This window comes from Canis lupus, chromosome 6 (genome assembly GCF_011100685.1).
Source record: "Canis lupus familiaris isolate Mischka breed German Shepherd chromosome 6, alternate assembly UU_Cfam_GSD_1.0, whole genome shotgun sequence".
Classification (NCBI taxonomy): domain Eukaryota; kingdom Metazoa; phylum Chordata; class Mammalia; order Carnivora; family Canidae; genus Canis; species Canis lupus.
The window spans coordinates 69411576-69429924 of NC_049227.1; the positions used below are offsets into that span (position 1 = coordinate 69411576).

General features: G+C 35.9%; 1 protein-coding gene and 1 non-coding gene across 11 annotated transcripts in view; one reads left to right on the plus strand and one right to left on the minus strand.

Annotated features, from left to right (window-relative positions):
* The window catches only part of DNAJB4 (DnaJ heat shock protein family (Hsp40) member B4), a 44224-nt gene that overhangs the window by 9390 nt on the left and 16485 nt on the right, over window positions 1–18349 (minus strand). For 3 of the 10 annotated variants that reach the window (XM_038541613.1, XM_038541612.1, XM_038541611.1), the window contains exon 2: window positions 317–558. The exons of 6 other annotated variants lie outside the window; for them this stretch is intronic. In XM_038541613.1, coding sequence (XP_038397541.1) covers window positions 317–527 — 211 coding nt within the window. In that variant the 5' untranslated portion in view covers window positions 528–558. Of the gene's footprint in view, window positions 1–316; window positions 834–18349 lie in introns of those variants that run through there. One more of the 10 variants, XM_038541610.1, reaches the window with a different exon arrangement.
* Window positions 15014–15119, plus strand: LOC119872402. Its single transcript, XR_005361494.1, has one exon. It is a non-coding gene; the product is annotated as a U6 spliceosomal RNA (small nuclear RNA).

Consider the following 18349-nt stretch of genomic DNA (forward strand, 5'->3'; position numbering starts at 1 on the left):
ACTTTTGACACAATTCATTAATGGGTAGGGGAATTTAAGGTTTCTTTTCAAATATACAATGTTAACATTATAAATCTAATGGCAGATTACTACAAGATGTCAAAATAAAAAAAGGCAAACAGGTACATTTCATTCACAGCTGTGTCATAATATTCATTCAGATGATCAAAGGTGAAATCTTGTTTTCATCCATTATTTGTCTTTTTACTTTTGATGTCTGAGAATTTAACTTAACAATAACCAGAAGGCTGAAAAAGAAGGGGGGGAAGAGAGTGAGACAGCCGGAGAGACCAAAGGAGATACACAGAATACTTACCTTCCTCCCCAAACTGATCATATATTTCTCTCTTTTTAGGATCACTCAATACTTCATAAGCTTCTGCGACCTCTTTAAATTTTTCCTCTGCTTGAGGAGATTTGTTCTTGTCCGGATGAAATTTGAGGGCTTGTTTGCGGTAAGCCTTTTTAATATCTTCATCTGAAGCTCCTTTTTCAATTCCCAAAATGCAATAATAGTCTTTCCCCATTTCGAATGCCTTGAAATGAACTTAGATTTTCCTTTGTGAAAGAAAACAGCGTCCCCAGTCTTAGCAATACAACAATTCCAAGAAAAATAAACCAAGCTGGGTATTTTAAAAGTTAAAGCAAATCAGCAATTCAGCTTCGCTGTCCTAAAGCAGCAAGCAAACAGCGTCTCTGTATTTAATTCCTTCCCCAAAGGCTCACTTACAGATAAATATACACTACACGGGAGACGGCCTCCTTCTAGATCCTCCCATTTTCACTACGTGTCTCTGTACTTTCTAGAACAGCAAATGCTACAGGACGTCACTTCCCCAGCTGCCTCTAGTCAAAGTACTGAGCTAGGTTTTCTCCTCCTCCACGATTAACTATTCATTTTCCTTCTGGCTCTCCTATTTTTATTTCTTTTTAAAGAAGCTAAGTGGATTAAGAAAACAATATTTTAGCATAGAAGGTCATAACTACATATTTATTTACTCTATCGTAGGTGAAAAAAACAACAAAAATAATTATAGCCATTAAGCATCCTATGTTAAAATAAAGGTATTATACAACTAAAGGTACCCTTGAACTTAGTTTACGTATTTTAAGTTATCCAAATGTAAGATATACAATAGTAAAATATGGTTGTTTAAATTAAAATTTTCAGATAATTTGTGTCATTTTTTAGAATTCCTGGGGTCTATCAATCAGAAATGCCAGGAAGTCAATATGCCAATTTCACATTGTAAAAGGTTATATACATATTATAAACATCAAAAGCAATAAGGGGCTTAAATGTTATTCTAGTTAGTGGTTTTAACTAGTTTTTTGTAGTATACAAGAGTTAATAGTTCTGGCAAACTAATTATTTGTGAAAGCTTCATATCTGATTTTAGTTACTTCAGCAAAAACAGAATGAGATCCCACTTTTCCCTCCCTCCCGGCCTCCGCCCAATTCCTAGGGTCACTATTTAAAGAATTTTTGTGCTGCAGGAAAGATAGAAGACAAGTATCAGGTTACAGACAGTAAATACTCATGTTTCTTATAAGACCTTGACTGGATCATCTTAAAATCTGGATAGGCTATTTATGGGGCAGTGATATGAGAAATATTTTTTCCTTTTAAATACACATTTCCTAATTACAAATAGCAATACTCATAGCTGAAGATTTTGGAAAACACAGAAAGAAAAAAGAAGAAAAAAATATAAAATAAAAACCTATCATACCACTTTAGGAAATCCCTGCTAAATGTTAGTATATTTCCTTTTAGTCCTTTTTTTCTAATATTTATATTTATTTGTTGTAGTTTTGTATTTTTTTCTTAATAAAGTTTGTCATATCATTTACATACCCTTTTGATGTCTGTGTGTATTATATAATATATAACATATATTATATAATACACACACACAGGATATAGGATATATAGGATACTTATGAGAAATATTTTCAATATATATTACTCATCTTTTATCTGCTGTATTGTCATCTTTTCAAAAATATTCCCATTACTAATATAATGGAAAGATGGACTAATAAGAAAATGTCAAAAGAATTGCACAGAGCCCTATAAATACCTTACATCTGTAAACTTAAAAACAGAACATGTAAAGGAAAAGTAAATGTACATATATGTTTAGAGTATGATGAAAAGGTAATGATCACATGTTAACCTTTAAAGATATGGGAACATCTACTCTATATCCCGAGCAGCTTTACATTCATGATTCAGCAATTCTTTCAGAATGTTCATCTTTGTACATTTGACAGCTAGGATTTCCTATTTTTCAAAACTCTCTCCTTTAAAAATACTTTGGTATCAGAAATGTATAGCATCTGTCTAGCCTATTTACCGGTTACAGATGTTTGTCAGTTGGCAATTCAAGCTAATTTTTTAGTCTCACAGATACTCAATGTCAAAAGGTTAACCATTCAAATCCAAAAAAAACTTAGGGAAAATTGATGATATCCAAAGTCATCATAAAACTCCTAGTTAAAAAAAAAAAAAAAAAGCAAGTTGAAGTCCAGTGCAATGATCAGCATCTAGAGTATAGTAAAAATGTAATAAAAATCACTTTTTCTAGAATTAATTGCTCCTTTAAATATTTACTACCAAAGGAACACTGACATTACTATCTATGAAAAGTTTGAATTGTTCTGGTGGGTAATGCTGGGAGAAAAAAAAAAAGATTCTTATGTGATTCAATCATTTTCAGATAGCTAGAAATATTATCAGGACTTGACATATTAAAGGACTTTAGAACCCAAAGGCTAGGGCAGCCCTAGTGGCACAGCGGTTTAGCGCTGCCTTCAGCCTGGGGTGTGATCCTGGAGACCTGGGATCGAGTCCCACATCAGGCTCCCTGCATGGCGCCTGCTTCTCCCTCTGCCTGTGTCTCTGCCTCTCTCTCCCCCTATGTCTATCATGAATAAATAAATAAAATCTTTAAAAAAAAAAAATCTAGAACCCAAAGGCTAGATCTTTCACATTTCCAAGAAATGCATTATAGCTTAACAAATGGAAACAAATCTGACTTTCCACATATAGAGAAGGATGATAAAGGATTTTCATATTTCTTCAAGTATCATACACACAAAAAAGAATCACAGTGCTAAATTTGAAAAGCAAGAATTCACCTCAACTTTGAAATTTCAAGTTAATAAAGAAGCAATTATAATTTGAAGACTTTAAATAATTTTAAAAATCTAGCTAGTTTTTGATCAAATGAGTAAATAATTCTTTCAGACATTTGGAAACAATGCCAACAGACACATGAAAAAATGCAAATCAAAACTACAATGAGATACTACTTCACACCAGTCAGAATGGCTAATATCAAAAAGACAGGAAAAAACAAATGTTGGTGAGGATGTGGAGAAAAGGGAACCCTTGTGCACTATTGGTAGGAATGTATATTGGTGCAGCCACTGTAGAAAACAGTATGGAGCTTCCTCAAAAATTTAAAAATAGAAATGCCACACAACCCAGTAATTCCACTACTGGGTATTTATTCAAAGGAAACAAAACACGAATTCAAAAAGATATATGCACCCACAAGTTCATTACAGCATTATTTTACAATAGCCAAGATATGGAAGCAACCTAGGTGTCCATTCATAGATGAATGGATAAGGAAGATATTATATGTATGGAATGAATAAATCACAAAGATGAAAGTTAAACACAGAGAATACAGTTGATGGTATTATAATAGCATTGTATAGTAACAGATAATAGCTACACTTGTGGTGAACATAACTATAGAGTTGCTGAATCATCATGTTGTAGACCTGAAACTAATGCAACATTGTATGTCAACTATACTTCAATAAAGAAAATAAATGTAGCAGTATCAGGAGGAGGTTGGGGGCGATCAAGGCCAACTCATACCCAGAGCCCAGTGAACCTGACAACCCCTCCACTGCCCTTCTATGTCAAGTGAACAGAAAAGCAACATGCAGCCCAGGAAACAAGGTAGGCCCAGGAAAAAAGGACAGTACATTCAGGCTACCAAACGAAAACATTCTTTTTTTTTTTTTTTTTTTTAAGAGCTAAAATTCATTGGGCACCTAGACGGCTCAGTTGGCTATGTATCCAACTTTTTTTTTTTTTTTAAGATTTTATTTATTTATTCGTGAGACATACACAGAGAGGGGCAGAGACATAGGCAGAGGGAGAAGCAGGCTTCCTGTGGGGAGCCTGATGCAGGACTCAATCCCAGGACTGTGGATCACGACCTGAGTCGAACACAGACTTTCAACCATGGAGCCACCCAGGCACCGCAAGTGTCCAACTCTTAATCTCAGCTCAGATCTTGATCTCAGGGTTGGGAGTTCAGGCCCTAAGTTGGTCTCCATGATGAGTGTGGAGCCTACTTAAAAATTAAAAAATAAAAATAAAATAAAATCCACTACATTTTTATTTTAAAAGGATGAGAGACACTCAAATAAGCAGAAAAGTTATACCTGAAATGTGTAGGTCTATATATATTACTCTCCTAGGATTATCTCTCAGAGCCTTTGAAAGGAGCATGGCTCTACCCATATCTTGGTTTAGCTGCCAGAAGTGTGAGAATCAATTTCTGTTGTTTTAAGATGTCTCCTTTGTGACAATTTGTTTTAGCAGCCCTAGGAAACTAATACAGTGAGATATACAGATACACAAAAAAAGTATATGTGATGTAAACTGATAGTTCAAAATGGGTAATAATGAAATAAATACCCATTTATCCATTAAAAATAAATAAATAATAAAATAAACAATATAAATATAAAAAATAATAAAAATAATTTTAAAACTATTTGGGAACATGTTTTCCTCTTTTAAGTAGGCTCCAGTGTAGAGCCAACACCAGGCTTGAACTCATGACCCTGTGCTCAATACCTGAGCTGAGATCAAGAGTCAGACACTTAACCAACGGAGTCATCCAGGAGACCCTGGGAAAAATTATTCAAAATGATTTTAAAATCTCTGTAAATACCATACCTGGAAATATGTCCCTAGAAATAATGCAAAGAAAAAAACTATCAAATATACCATTATACTCCTTGCAATTCGATGCAATAGGGTAGTGGATAGATATAATTACTAAACTACATAGTACTTTAGAGAAATTTTACTCTTACATTTTCTTTTTCAAACTGAGCTGTCTCCTCTACCACTTAGGGGTTAAAAATCCATTACACAATCACTTTACACTAAATTTTTTTCATCTAAGAGTGTAGTGTTATTTTTTTTTAAAGGCTGTGTTTTTTTTTTAATTTATTTATTCATAGAGACACAGCTAGAGAGAGAGGCAGAGACACAGGCAGAGGGAGAAGCAGGCTCCATGCAGGGGGCCCGATGTAGGATTCGATTCCGGGTCTCCAGGATCACGCCCTGGGCTGCAGGCGGTGCTAAACCGCTGCACCACGGGGGCTGCCCGTGTTATTTTTTTTTTTTTAATGTGGGTGTCTGATAATTTCATCCCTATAAATAATTATAATGACAAAAATAGAGTATGTAAATGGAAAAAAGTAGCGACAGTTTTTAGGGAAAATGGAGTTGAGATATAAACAAGTCTCATTTAATATTTTTAAAAGTAAAAAAAACAAAAACAAAACAAAACAAAAAAAAACAAAGCCAAGAAGACTACATAATAGTCTATTTGAAATACCGTTTAAAAATCACATAAGTCCTGCTTATATGATTTTATAGGTATAGGTATTTTTTATATATATGGCTGGCTCAGTTGGCACATGTGACTCTTGATCTTGGGGTCATGAGTTTAAGCCCCACATTGAGTGTAGAGCTTACTTTAAAAATAAATAAATAAATAAATAAATAAATAAATAAATAAATAAATAAATAAATAAAAGAAAGAAAGAAATAAAAGAAAAGAAAGAGAAATAAAAGAAAGAATTACAAATAGGTTTTTCATCTTAATATTTACAATTTACAAGGTCAAGTTCTCATGCTGGGGTAGGGGTGACTCATCTGTAAATGAAGGTAAGAGATTTTAATTTTTCAACTAAATCAGAAAACTTAAGGACGTTTACTATTTTGCTTATCAAAGTTTTTTTTACTTAATAGAGTTTAACAGTTTTTGTGCCCAATAATATATTTGGAGGAAGTGTGTCACTATCTTATGGAGACATGGGCCAGAATTAAGTAAAAATTCTTTTTTTTTTTTAATTTATTTATGATAGAGAGAGAGAGAGAGAGAGAGAGAGGCAGACACACAGGCAGAGGGAGAAGCAGGCTCCATGCACCGGGAGCCCGATGTGGGATTCGATCCCGAGTCTCGGATCACGCCCTGGGCCAAAGGCAGGCGCTAAAATGCTGCGCCACCCAGGGATCCCTAGAATTAAGTAAAAATCCTAATGACATATTTTTTCCAATAACTTTAACAAAGCTTCCTTATTTGCAGTATCATGCTTCCACGGTAAGTGTAGATAAGTTATTTTTACAGAAGTATGAGTCCTTTTCAATTGTATAATCACAATTTAAAATATTAAATATGTTTAGAGAATAAGAGCTAAAAATAAGTACTTTATCATACACAAAAAAAATCTTAAAAGTATGTAACTAGTCATTCAACTGATGCCATCCATCTTCACTTTCTACTTTGGCTTTATTAACAGACAATTTCAAAAGGTTTTTTTTCTCCAATTCACAAATCATTTCTCAGTTTATAATACATTAGCACAAAGAAAGACACAGTATGCCTTCCAGAGTCTCAAAAGAAATCACCATTAAAATTCAGATCATCACTTAAATACTTAAAAACAAATGACTTCTAATATTTTACCAATGCTCCTGTTGGAAGCTTTATCTGTCAATATTTAATTCTTTTTTTTAATTTAATTCTTAAATAGGTACATTTAGTTCAGAAATTTCTCAAGTGATTAATTTTAGTAAGTTGTGACTTCTATTCCCCAATACTTCTTATCCAAGAATAAATAAACTGAGGCTCTTTTACATCTTGTTCTCACAGTGCTTCAGATAGCTGAATAATGGTTATAAAATTTGCTAAGGTGGCACCAGGGAATACTGATAGCAGAGTCGTTAAAAAACACAGGTTTTAGAGCCAGACAGCCTGGGTTAGAGTCCTGACAACATCACTTAATAGCTGTGTGGCCTTGAACTTAACTTTTCTGAGCCTCAGTTTCCTCATATGTCAAATGAGATTAGTGTTAATATATACTTCATAGGGCTATTGTGAGGATTAAATGAGATACACTTAAATGAGACTGGCACACAGTGAGGGCTATGGAAGTGTTAGCTACTATTGTGATGATGATAATCTCATCATACGAACTAGAATAACTTTTTTCTAGAAAAAAATTTACTTATAAGCATATACGTCCATACACAACAGCGGTCCAACTAAGAATAAATGGCTTTTTCCAATTACTCCAGTTAATATTTGCTACTTACTCATCTTGACTCTGTTAACATTTAAAACCATTAAACTTTCATATAGATAGGATTCATTGCATTTCAAATGCAAATCTCAAATACATGGACTATTTCAAACAAAGTAATCAAGACTGTGATATTGGTTAAAAAACAGTCAAATAGACCAATCGAACAGAATAGAGAACTCAGAAATAGAGACATGTATAAATACAGTCAACTTATCTTTGACAAAAGAGCAAAGGCAATATATTGAAGAAAAAGTAGTCTTTTCAACAAATAGTGCTGGAACAACGGGATATCTACTTGCAAAGAAATGAATCTAGACACAGACCTTAAACCTTTCACAAGAATTAACTCAAAATGGGGATGCCTGGGTGACTCAGGGGTTTGGTGCCTGCCTTTTCCCCCCCGGGGTGTGATCCTGGAGACCCAGGATTCAGTCCCACGTGGGGCACCCTGCATGGAGCCTGCTTCTCTCTCTGCCTCTATGTCTCTCATGAATAAATAAAATCTTTAAGAAAAAAAAAAGAATTAACTCAAAATGGATCACAGACCTAAGTATAAAATGCAAAACTATAAAAATCTTAGTTCCCATGACCTTGGGTTTGGCAATGATTTTTAAATATACTACCAAAGGAACAATTCAGGAAAGAGAGAATTGATAAGCTGGGCTGCACTAAAATCACAATTTTCTGCTGAGAAAGGCTTTGTCAAGAGAACGAGAAAACAAGCCACAGATTGGGAGAAAATATTTCAAAAGACATCTGAATTTGCAACAATGTGGATGGAACTAGAGTGTATTATGCTAAGCAAAATAAGTCAATCAGAAAAGACAAATACCATATGATTTCACTTTTCTGAATTTAAGAAACAAAACAGATGAACAAAGGGGAAGGGAAGGAAAAATGAAATAAGATAAAAACAGAGAGGGAAAAAAAAAAAACAGAGAGGGAGGCAAACCATAAGAGACTCTTAAGTCTAGAGAACAAACTGTGGGTTGCTGGAGGAAAGGTGGGTAGAGGGGATGGGCTACATGGGTGACAGGCATTTAAGGAGATCCACTTGCTGGGATGAGCACTGAGTTTTATATATAAGTGTGATGAATCACCAAATCCTACTCCTGAAACCAATACTACACTATATGTTAACTAACCTGTTTAGAGTTTAAGTAAAATCTTGAGAGAGAAAAAAGGAAGACATATCTGATAAAGGACTATTATCCAAAATACATAAAGAACTCTTAAAACTCAACAATAAGAAAACAAACAATCCAATTTAAAAATGGGCCAAACACCTTAACAGAAACCTCACCAAAAAAGATACAGATGGCACATGAAAAGATGCGCCATATCAAATGTCGTCAGTGAAATGCAAATAAAGACAAAGATACCACAACATAGCTATTAGAATGGCCAAAATCCAGAACACTGGCAACACCAAATGCTAGCAAAGCTGTAGAGCAATAGGAATTCTCACTCACTGTTGATGGGAATGCAAAATGGTACACTTTGGAAGATAATTTGGTGGTTTCTTAGAAAAACTACACTTATCATAGATCCTAAACACAATCATGTTTCTTGGTATTTACTCAAAGGAATTAAAAACCTAGGTCTACACAAAAACTTGCACATGGATGTTTATAGCAGCCTCATTCATAATTGCCCAAACTTGGAAGCTTGGGAGTAACCAAGATGTCTTCTAGTAGGTGAATGAATGTGATAAACTATGGTCTTTCAGACAATAAAGTATTATTCAGTACGAAAAAGAAATGAGTTAGCAAGCCAGGAAAAGACACTGGAGGGACTGTAAATGCATATTACTAAGTGAAAGAAACTAGTCTGAAAAGGCCATATACTGTATGACATTCTGGAAAAGGTAAAACTATGGAGACAGTAAAAAAAAAAAAAAAAAGTAGGGGTTGTCAGGGGTTACTGGGAAGGGATGGGTAAATAGGTAGAGTACAGAGGATTTTTAGGGGAGTGAAACTAATCTGTATGATACTGAAATTGTGGGTACATGTCATCATACATTTGTCCAAAATAATAAAATGTACAACACCAAAAGTGTACCATAATGTAAATTACAGACTCTGGGTGATAATGATGTATCAATATAAGTTCATTAGTTGTAAATAAATGTTCCATCTAGTGGAAGATATTGATAATGGGGTGGGGTGGATGTTTATGGGAAAACTCTACGTTCTACTCAATTTTTGCTACTTAAAGCTGCTCTAAAAAAATACATCTACTTAAAAATTTAAAAGTAAAAGGGAAAAATGTATTCTCAAAATTTTGTTTTGTTGTTTTTTGAGTAACTTTACACCCAACGAGGAGCTTGAACTTACGACCTGGAGTCGCATCAGGAGTCACATGGTCTACTGACTGAGCCTGTCAGCTGCTCCTTAATATATGTATCTTTGATTTTAGAGTCAGACCTTTCCAGCCTTAGTTCCTGTTGCTGCAGTTTCTGTTGTAAGTTTGGAACTCAAGAGGCTAAATTTTCATTCCTGTGGAAAGATCTCAGACTTTGAATGTAAGTTACAATACCTAAAAATGTCATCATTTCAAATACAAATTTATCATTAGGTAAATAAAATAGAAAAATATTGAAGAGATTCTTTTCTTACTCGATATCTAGGTTATAAGAGAATAAGTAAACTTAAGGCAAGTGTCTTTAGACATTAAACCCTATTTAAATTGCTCTAGAAATCTTTTTTCTTAACTATAAGGTGTCCTTCAGGTAATTGCAGTTAATTTGGACTCATATTTAGAATAGGCAGTTGTATAGTATTTGGTGAGTACTATAAAACTTGTTTTTTTTTTAAGGTTTTATTTATTTATTCATGAGAGACACACAGGGAGAGGCACAGGCAGAGGGAGAAGCAGGCTCCTCACAGGGAGCCGGATGGGACTTGATCCTGGATCCTGGGATCACGCCCTGAGCTGAGGGCAGATGCTCAACCGCTGAGCCACCCAGGCGTCCCTAAAACTTGTTTTAAAGGATGGATGTTATCATAGTGAACATTCCCCATGAATGAAGTGTCTCATTCAGCAAATACTTACTGAGTGCTTACTATGTGCTATAAACTAGATAGATAGCATTCTTACTTTCATTCAACTCATATTCCAGTGGGCGAAGATAATCAAGATCAAGTTAATAGGGCAGACTGGGTGGCTCAGCGGTTTAGTGCCTGCTTTCGGCCCAGGGCATGATCCTGGAGACCTGGAATTGGGTCCCATATCAGGCTCCCTGCATGGAGCCTGCTTCTCCCTCTGCCTGTGTCTCTGCCTCTCTCCCTCTCTGTCTCTCATGAATAAATAAATAAAATCTTTAAAAATTTTTAGAAATGTTTCTAAGAAAATTATTATTTTTTAAAATTTATTTATTTATGATAGACATAGAGAGAGAGAGGCAAAGACACAGGAGGAGGGAGAAGCAGGCTCCATGCCGGGAGCCCAACATGGGACTCGATCCCGGGTCTCCAGGATCGTGCCCTGGGCCAAAGGCAGGCGCCAAACCACTGAGCCATCCAGGGATCCCACTCTAAGAAAATTTTTAAATGTTTCTAAGACAGGGATTTGATGGAGAGGAGTTACTTTAGCCAGGATGGTCAGGGAAGACCTGGATGTTTAGCTTTGCTTTAAGAATTATACTAAAATTTTGGGGACACCTGGGTGGCTCAGTGGTTGAGTATCTGCCTTGGGCCCAGGGGGTGATCCCGGAGTCCTGGGATTGAGTCCTGCATTGGGCTCCCTTCATGGAGTCCACTTCTCTCTCTGCCTATGTCTCTGCCTCTCTGTCTCTCATTAATAAATAAAATAAAATAAAAAAGAATTATACTAAAAATTTGGCACTAAGGTAGAGGAAAAGGAGTAAGTCTAGGTATCAGTTTTAAAAAGGTATCATGCGGGGATCCCTGGGTGGCTCAGCAGTTTAGCGCCTGCCTTTGGCCAAGGGCGCGATCCTGGAGTCCCAGGATCGAGTCCCGCGTCCGGCTCCCTGCATGGAGCCTGCTTCTCCCTCCTCCTGTGTCTCTGCCTCTCTCTTTCTCTCTATGTCTATCATAAATAAATAAATCTTAAAAAAAAAAAAAAGGTACCACGCTTTCAGAAAAGCAAATGGACTGGTAAAGAACTCTTAATGACCTCTTTTATTCTATTATCAAGAAATGTATTCAGCTCTCTTGACCTTTTGCATTTATTCCCTTTCTCATGTACAATCTGTACATATCCCTTTTCAAGCCTGCAGCTAACAATCCAGTTAAATAGTTTGATACAAATAGAGTAAAAAATTAATAGCTTTAAGTAAGGGTGTTATGCAACTGTTACAGGATTTAAAGAACCATTCAGCCACGGAGAAAAGATGGTGAAACTCAGAATAAGAGGAGTTGGTTCTAACATTCTTAGCTTTGCAATTTAGTAATCTCTATGAAGTTCTGGAAAAAGGACTATTTATCTGAGGCTCGGTTCCCTGATTCTATAAAACATCATCTATATCTATAAAGAATGAGAAAATATGCGAAAGCGTTTACAAAAAGAAAATATATAAAAACATTAATTATATGCTCATCTTGAGCTGGAGTAGTGGGTATAGGAAAGTTTTATAAGGGATCCCTGTGTGGCGCAGCGGTTAGCGCCTGCCTTTGGCCCAGGGCGCGATCCTGGAGACCTGGGATCGAATCCCACGTCGGGCTCCCAGTGCATGGAGCCTGCTTCTCCCTCTGCCTATGTCTCTGCCTTTCTCTCTCTGTGTGTGACTATCATAAATTTAAAAAAAAAAAAAAAAGGAAAGTTTTATAAAAGAAAAATATGAGCAGGGTCTTGAAGGATTGATAGAATTTAGAAAGAGAGAGGAGCATGGGGAGGGTTTTCAATCTGGATCAAGACAGAGCCCAGAGGAAAAGAACATAAAATGTATGTGAGATATAAAACAAAAAACAAAACAAAACAAAACGGGTCAGATTAAAGCATAGGATCTAGGAAGGCTCATATTAGGGAGCTGACAAAAAAACTTACAGTCAGATTGTTAAGTTTTGAATGCCATTTTTTTTAAAGACTTTATTAATTCATTCATAGAGACAGAGAGAGAGAGAGAGAGGCAGAGACACAGGCAGAGGGAGAAGCAGGCTCCATGCAGGAAGCCCAATGTGGGACTCGATCCCAGGTTTCCAGGATCACGCCCTGGGCTGAGGGTGGCGCTAAACCGCTGAGCCACCAGGGCTGCCCCTGAATGTCATTTTTTAACTTGATTACTTCTCTTTCATGTTCTTTAAAAAGGGCTAATTCATTAGGTCTTTGAAACAATCTTAATTTTTAAAGTAAACTCTGTCCAATGTGGGGATCAAACTCACAACCCCAAAATCAAGTCACATGCTCTACCAACTAGATTGTCCAGGTGCCCCCCAAACAAACTTTCTTTTAAAATGTATTTGATATTCCTTAAGTGTCAGTTTACTTTGAAGCTAGTGAAATTATTTTCTTGTTTCTAAGGACAGTGTTCTTGACAAAGTTTCATTGGTATTTGTAAGCTTCAAGAGCAACAGTAGAAGATATCAAACTACAATAAAAAGAACAAGAGTTTTTATCAGTCATCATTCTCCTTGGACTATTGTCTGTACCACTGGAATTTCCCAGCACTTTATCACTATAGTTATATTGGTAACTCCCCAAGTTTCAATACTGCATCATTGCTTGATCTTATAATACATTCCCTGCAGAAAGCACTGTAATAGAATATACACATATAATTTTATTGATTTAATAGTCTTTACAAAAGAAAAGGTTTACAACAAAATTTAAAAGTACAGGAGCACCTAGCTGGCTCAGTCTGTGGAGTGTGCAACTCTTGACCTTGGGTTTTTTTTTTTTAAGATTTTATTTATTTATTAATGAGAGACAGAGAGAGAGAGAGAAAGAGAGAGAGAGAGACTGAGAGGCAGAGACACAGGCAGAGGGAGAAGCAGGCTCCATGCAGGGAGCCCGATTTAAGACTTGATCCCGGGACTCCAGGATCATGCCCTGGGCTGAAGGCAGGTACTAAACCGCTGAGCCACCCAGGGATCCCTTAACCTTGGGGTTTTGTGTTCAAAACCCAAGTTGGGTTTAGAGATTACTTAATAAGTAAAAACTTAAAAAATAAATTCTTTTTTGGGGAGTGTAGAACTGATTTTATTCTGTGATGATATTAAAATGCATCTTGGAGCGCCTAGCTGGCTCAGTTGGTAAGCATGTGATTCTTGATCTCAGGGTCAGGAGTTCAAACCCATGTTGTACGCGCATGGGGCCAACTCAAGAAAAAAAACAAGAGAGAGAAAGAGAGAAAAAGAAAAAAAATATTTCCTTCCCACAAGGTTTTCCTTGTTAAAAAAAAAAAAAAAGCATCCTAATAAAATAGCCCAGTAACAACTTGCCCTTCTTTCTACCCTCTTTTATAAGAAGTCATTGAAAAGCTTACTAGAGGACTGGTGAACATATAATGAGCTAATCTCATACTTTCCTAGCATTTTGGAATTAGTTAAAATAAAATGTTTTCTACATTACGTTTTGTTTATTTTTTAGGATTTTATTCATTCATAAGAAACACACAGAGAGAGAGGCAGAGACATAGGCAGAGGGAGGAGCAGGCTCCAGGCAGGGAGCCTGATGTGGGACTTGATTCCGTATCCTAGATCATACCCCTAGCCAAAGGCAGATGCTCAACCACTGAGCCACCCAGGAGTCCCTCTACATTACTTTATAATACTGAATAAGAGAGCCAAAAAAATCTATAGAATACTAGGTTATTTTTTTTTTCCTTTTTTGAAGATTTTACTTATTCATTTGAGACAGAGAGATACCAAGAGATAGAACGTGAGCAAGGGGAGGAGCAGGAGAGGGAGAAGCTGACTCCCAACCAGCAGGGAGCCTGATATGGCTCCATCCCAGGACTCCGGGATCATGACCTGAGCGGAAGGCAGATGCTTAACCATCTGAGCCACCCAGGTGCCCTTCTAGGTCATTTTAAATGGGTCTTATAAACTGATATTTGATTATAACAGTCTACATTGAAAAATCATATAATCTAGAGCAACTTTGTCCAACAGAAATATAAAGTGAGCCACATATGTCATGTAGAGATTTCTAGAATCCACATTTTAATAAAAGTAAAAAGGAAAGTAAAATTAATTTTAATAATGTATTTTATTTAACCCAATAAATCCAAGATATTATCATCACAACATGTAATCAATATAAAGATAAGATCTTTTACACTCTTTTTGGTACTAAGTCTTCAGAATCCAGTGCGAATTTTACACTTACACATCTCAATTCAGATAGCCACATTTCAGGCCCTTAGCTTTCATGTGGCTAGTGGCCACTCTATTAGCCAGTGTAGATATAGAGGTTCCTATTAATCACCAGTGCTATGATCCAATTTTTCAGAAACCTCAACCTATGAACTTTAGTATATCACACATATACATCTCTCACATGTACATTTAGGGGAAATAAAATCTTAACAGATGCACACTAAAGAAAAGTCCATTTTTGCATATAAAATAGCATCCTAGTGTTCACTTCAGCACACTAAAGAAAAGTCCATTTTTGCATATAAAATAGCATCCTAGTGTTCACTTCAGCAACACATATACTATAAATGGAATAACACTAAAATATGAGCAAGGCCCCTGGGCAAGAATGACATGCAAATTCGTGAAGCATTTACTATCTTAAAAAAAAAAAAAGGTAAATATGTGAGGTGATGGATGTGAATTAACTAAAGGGGAGGAATTTTTTTACAATGCATACATATATCAAATTTATCAGTGTGTGATATTTAAATATTTTACAATTTTGTCAATTTTACCTCAATCATGTTGAAAAATAGCATTCCATTTTTTAAGAAAAAGACACTTGTATTTTTTGAAATGATACTTTACATTTAAAGTAGTAGGAATAGCTCCACACAAAATGGCTCCATGTTCACTTAGTATATGTTTTCACAGTGTTAAAAGTAAAAGCAACACTAGGAAATGAGGAATTAAAAAAAAAAAAAAAAGGAAATGAGGAATTTATGTGGTTTTCTTTATTCTAAAGTTTCTCCTCTCTCCTCTCGTAAGTAGTGAGAGAAGGCATCAGAATCCCTTGGAAGTAGTCTGTGGCTACAGTCAAACCAACAGTTCCTCAGAACAAGACCAGGACTACAAAGAAAAAAAATGTAGCGCAGAGGAGAGGCAGGAAAGAAGAACACAGGCTATTTCACTGAATTGTTAGAATCTTAGCCAAAACTGCAATAAACTGATTATCTAGCAAGTTTAGCTCTCCAACTGTTTTATTTAATTCAAATCAGTACCTTATCCAAACTATCAAATATCTTTATAGTACAATGCGTTCATAAAGTCCTAATAATTAAACCACTGCTACGGTGATTTAACTATGATTCAAAGACTGTATTGCAACCTATCAAACGTTAGGTATTAGGAAATGTATAAAACAAGCCAACATGTTCTTATAGTAATCATCGACTACTATAAAGTAAGGCCATTGACTGCCTAATTCCAAATACAATGAGCCCAAACTACTGTAATTGCTTAAAGGAGGACATTTAAAGATAAGAGAAAAAAAAAAAAAAGGATTCAAGAATAATTTAATGTTATTATCTTTTTTAAGATTTACCTATTTATTTGAGAGAGAGGGAGACTGTGAGTGGCAGCAGAGGGAGAGAAATGCTAGCTGACTCCTCAATGAGCAGGGAGCCCCACAGGACTTGGGGCTTGATCCCAGGACCCTGAGATAATGATCTGAGCTGAAATCAAGAGGTGGTGGCTTAACTGACTGAGCCGTCTAGGTGCCCCAAGAATAATTTAATTTTAAATAGGTGGTTTTTAATGTTTGACTTTTAAATATTTTAAAATCTAGCCTTTTTATTCTCTAAGCTAAATCAAGAAGTCAAGGCAACAGTTATCGAGACTCTACTGTGTTATATGCCATAAAAGATAAAACAGTATCAGAGTTTATAATACAAATGTATAAAATAGTACCTAGTATCTATCACCACTTTCACCATACAGTGAAAGAGCAGAGTAGAAGGATTGCAGCATATGGCCCACAAAACCTAAACATTTACTGTCCGGCCTTTAACAAAAATGTTTGCCAACCTTTGTTTTATACAAGCTATTCTTGACTAGAAGGAGAGGGAAATCTAAGCATGCACTATAATAAATTTTATTGTATCTACTTAACTTTTAAAAAACCATAGTTTTCACTATTAAATGCAGCTTTCACCATAAAACATCAGCTCAGAGGCACCAGGTGGGGCTCAGTGGTTGAGCTTCTGCTTTCAGCTCAGGTTGTGATCCTGGGGTCCTAGGATGGAGCCTGCTTCTCCCTCTGCCTAGGTCTCTATGTCTCTCATGAATAAATAAAATAAAAATCTTTTAAATAAAAAATAAAAATATAAATAAATAAATAAATAAATACTTTTAAAAAATAAATAAAACAAAACATCAGCTAGGCTGATGGTAAAATAAAACATGTGCACTAATTTTCAACCTGGGCAGCTCTGCTAAGGGGACTATACTAGAATATTTAGGGTGGTGAGTAAGCTATTTGTTTATTACAAGGGTGGAATATGTTTTATTTATTCATTTATTTAGGAATATGTTTTAAAAGGTTGACAAAGGGGAATATCCCCTGGGTGGCTCAGCGGTTTAGCCTTCAGCCCAGAGCGTGATCCCAGTATCTGGGATCGAGTCCCACATCAGGCTCCCTGCATGGAGCCTGCTTCTCCCTCTGCCTGTGTCTCTGCCTCTCTCTCTGTGTGTGTGTCTCTCATGAACAAATAAATAAAATCTTTAAAAGAAAAAATAAAAGGTTGACAAAGACTTTAATAATCATACCTCTATATTGTCCAGCTTAACCATTCTCATCTAACCCATCCCTCCTGGCCATTTTTGGCTATTTCCAAAAATCAAATTTATCCACAAAATAGTCGATTCTTATTATTTTCTTTTTTTTTTTTTTAATTTTTATTTATTTATGATAGTCACAGAGAGATTGAGAGAGAGGCAGAGACACAGGCAGAGGGAGAAGCAGGCTCCATGCACCGGGAGCCCGACGTGGGATTCGATCCCGGGTCTCCGGGATCGCGCCCTGGGCCGAAGGCAGGCGCCAAACCGCTGCGCCACCCAGGGATCCCGATTCTTATTATTTTCAATAGTTATGTTCTATGAAGTTGCTGTGGATGATGAATTACCAAATAATTACCAAATAATTCATCATCCCCTAAAGGAACCACTGCCCCTAAGGGAAATGGCAGGGTTAAGTCAAGTCATCAATACATATTCTTGTTTTATGTGTGTTTCTGCTTCAAGACAACTCATTTAACATCGAACAACTCAAGGCGCTAGGAACACTAGACAGCAATTCAGCCCTAAGTTGAATCATTTCTTTGAACATTGAAGTCACCAACAAAAAGCATACAAATGCAAAAATTGTAAAAATGCACTAAATAGATCACAAAGGCTTGTTATGAGAGCTAAAATAAGGAGTCTAAGCACTGCCTTCCTTGTTGGACCTCAGCTGGGAACACTGGATTAGCTTTTTTTTTTTTCAGCTTTGCCTCTTCATTTGCATATGCCTATAAATGACTGAGAAAACACCCCAAATACTGATTTCAGGATTATAAATAAATTTTAGTAGGGCAAAAAAAAAAAAATTTTTTTAGTAGGGCAAATATGAAAGTACAGAATTGGTGAATGATGAAGGATCAACTAACTGTATAATGATATACTACTACTGGTAATCTTCTAAATTAATGGTGGTCAGTTAAAAAACTGTTTTTGAGCAACAGCGATATTAAGTACAGCCACCCAAAGTAATGTTCCTGAAGTGATATATCATTGGTATGTATAAAGGAAATGGTGGGGGTGTATTCCACTCTTTCCCCTCTGCATGGAGCTTA